The sequence below is a fragment of the Montipora capricornis genome, chromosome 13 (genome assembly GCF_036669925.1).
Source record: "Montipora capricornis isolate CH-2021 chromosome 13, ASM3666992v2, whole genome shotgun sequence".
NCBI classification, from domain to species: domain Eukaryota; kingdom Metazoa; phylum Cnidaria; class Anthozoa; order Scleractinia; family Acroporidae; genus Montipora; species Montipora capricornis.
In genome coordinates this window covers 33,594,806-33,597,069 of record NC_090895.1, presented here as the reverse complement: position 1 = coordinate 33,597,069, position 2,264 = coordinate 33,594,806, and the positions used below count along the sequence as shown (strand labels likewise).

The 2,264-nt window shown below is 42.5% G+C and overlaps 1 protein-coding gene across 2 annotated transcripts in view; it reads left to right on the top strand.

Annotated features, from left to right (window-relative positions):
* Window positions 1-1,315, top strand: part of LOC138028478 (thymidylate kinase-like) — a 9,326-nt gene extending 8,011 nt beyond the window's left edge. The window contains exon 5 of one of the 2 annotated variants that reach the window (XM_068876032.1): window positions 1,077-1,315. In XM_068876032.1, coding sequence (XP_068732133.1) covers window positions 1,077-1,127 — 51 coding nt within the window. In that variant the 3' untranslated portion in view covers window positions 1,128-1,315. The other variant, XM_068876031.1, reaches the window with a different exon arrangement.
* The last annotated feature ends 949 nt before the right edge of the window (window positions 1,316-2,264 follow it).

The window sequence follows — 2,264 nt, the reverse complement described above, 5'->3', positions numbered from 1 at the left end:
GTGCACTACAAGCACATCTAGTTACGAGGTGTGTAGGAAAATATTGGCCAACGTTTAAAGGGGGCACTGTCATTCTAAATTTGCTGTTTTTAGGTCAAGCTGGATGAAAAAATTAGTACTTTAGCTTACATGTACAAAATTCCTGACAATCCACTGAAGAGATATGAAATGTATTTATGGGACAAAGAGCTCTTCGTATTCACTTTTTGCCGACATCTTCAACAAACATGAAAAAATTGGCCAGTTTTTTCAAGCTTCAATCCATTTCCATCCGCCCCACCATCCTTGGCTGCAAACAACAAACAATCGCTTCAATGCACTTCAATGGTCATTGGCAACAAAACTACAGCATTATTTTTTGGTCTTCATTGATGCAAAGAGGTCATTCAGTGTCTTGAAGTTTGACTAAAATAGCGTGACACTGCCCCCTTAACGTGAAGTATAATATTTTATACTCTGGATAGTGACTTATCAACTCGACTGTGAACATCTGGGGCTAGAAATTAGTTCGGAATGGGGAGGGGTACTCCCTTATATGCGCTATTTCGATATGTGCGGCCCCGAAGGGTAGGGTTTTTTAGCCGTTTTGGTCTGAAATAGGGTATCGATTTGACCATTTTGGTCTGAAATAGGATATGGCTTGTTCACTCAAGTATTGAATTGGGCATGTCTTTTAAAAGAAGTTTCTTCTTCTTCTTCATCATTAGGCGTTAAGACCATCAACAAAGGCCCTCCCAAATATGAAGCCAAACGTGTAACAGCTGAAATAGTTCTGAAACAGGTTATCAAATTTTTGGTCAGGTCTGAAATAGGGTGGGGAAAATCTCAGATTTGGTATGAAATAGGGTAAGGGTTTCAGGAGGCAGGCCGCACACCCCTTCCCAAATTTTCTGGGAGTACTACCCCCCCTCCCCCCCTTTCCCGGGAAATTAGTTTTTGAACCTCAACATATTTTCAGTTTTTTAGCTAACATTTAGAGTCCCAAACATGTACAGTACTTAACCAAAGCTAGGTATAGCCAGATATTTCAAGGAAGTGTGTGTAGTAACAGTTCGGAATTTTTTTGGTTGTTGTAGGGGCTTCGCAGGCTACTCAGCGAACGCAGTTCTTTCGGTCTGCAACGATGATCGTTCCGAAACATGGGCAGTCGCGGGAATTGGCTGCTGGAAGTCCACGATTCGCAAACAAATTCGCCAAAGTCATAATTTATGATGCTGACCAAAATACCCGCTGGTATTTTCATTATTAGCTTTTGAGATCGTGTCATGACAGTACTTAGCGCGTGCTCTCGGTAATTAAATGAGGAGTTTTTACTTGCTTGAGGCTTTCTTCTTGTTTTTCTTCTGGGCCATGTAAAATTGCCAGTATACTTTTCTCTCTAGTCATTGGAAGATGAATTGCGTACCCGTGATCACCAACGTCAAGGTGATGGGCCAGGCTTTTTCTCCCCTGTTACTACGATTCTCAGTAGAGTATGACACTTGGGAAGTTTGGTCACGGGCAACTTGCTTCGTTTCCAAGAGTAACTTTTAGGGCCTTGACGTCATGAGCGATGAACCCGCCAAAATCTACAAATTCAAACTGGCGACCGTTACCAGTCAAATGACGTCAAGCCCCGAAAAGTTATCCTTGGAAACGAAGCAAGTTGCCCGTGACATGATAACGTTGCCACCAAACTTCCCTAGTGTCATACTCAACTGAGAATCGTAGTACAAGACACGGAAACAACTCGTGACACAATTTCACACTTAAATCTTTCACATATTCGTCAAATGATGTAACTGCAACTGTGGCGAGCTTTAAAATGCTTCAAACACTATAAATGACCTTGTGAGGGACGCTCTGTTCGGCGTAGAATAAAGCACTCGTCTATGCGAAATCGGTTTCCGCAAAGAAAACTATCCAGATGGTAGCCGCAAAAAAATCGTGTGCCGTGTCTCTTGCTCGGTTGAAAGGTTGTTCCTGCCCAAAGAGTATAGAAGACGGCTCATGGCACAAGAGAGAGTGCGTTTGTCCAACGGAGTTCGAGGTCACTTGGCGTAAATTGATGGAAAAACGAAATCAGCATGTGAGAAAAAAAAGCGTATGTGACTAATTGCTCCGTTGACACAACGAGCGTTAAAGGCAGCCATCTTTTAGACGCCATCCATATTCCTTGAAGGAAATTCAGTTTCTCGTGTGTTCGGTTCATTACCGGTGAATATAGCGAAATGAGTAGGCTTGCTTCCTTTTCGTTTTCATTTGTAGCGCGTTCATTTATCTGC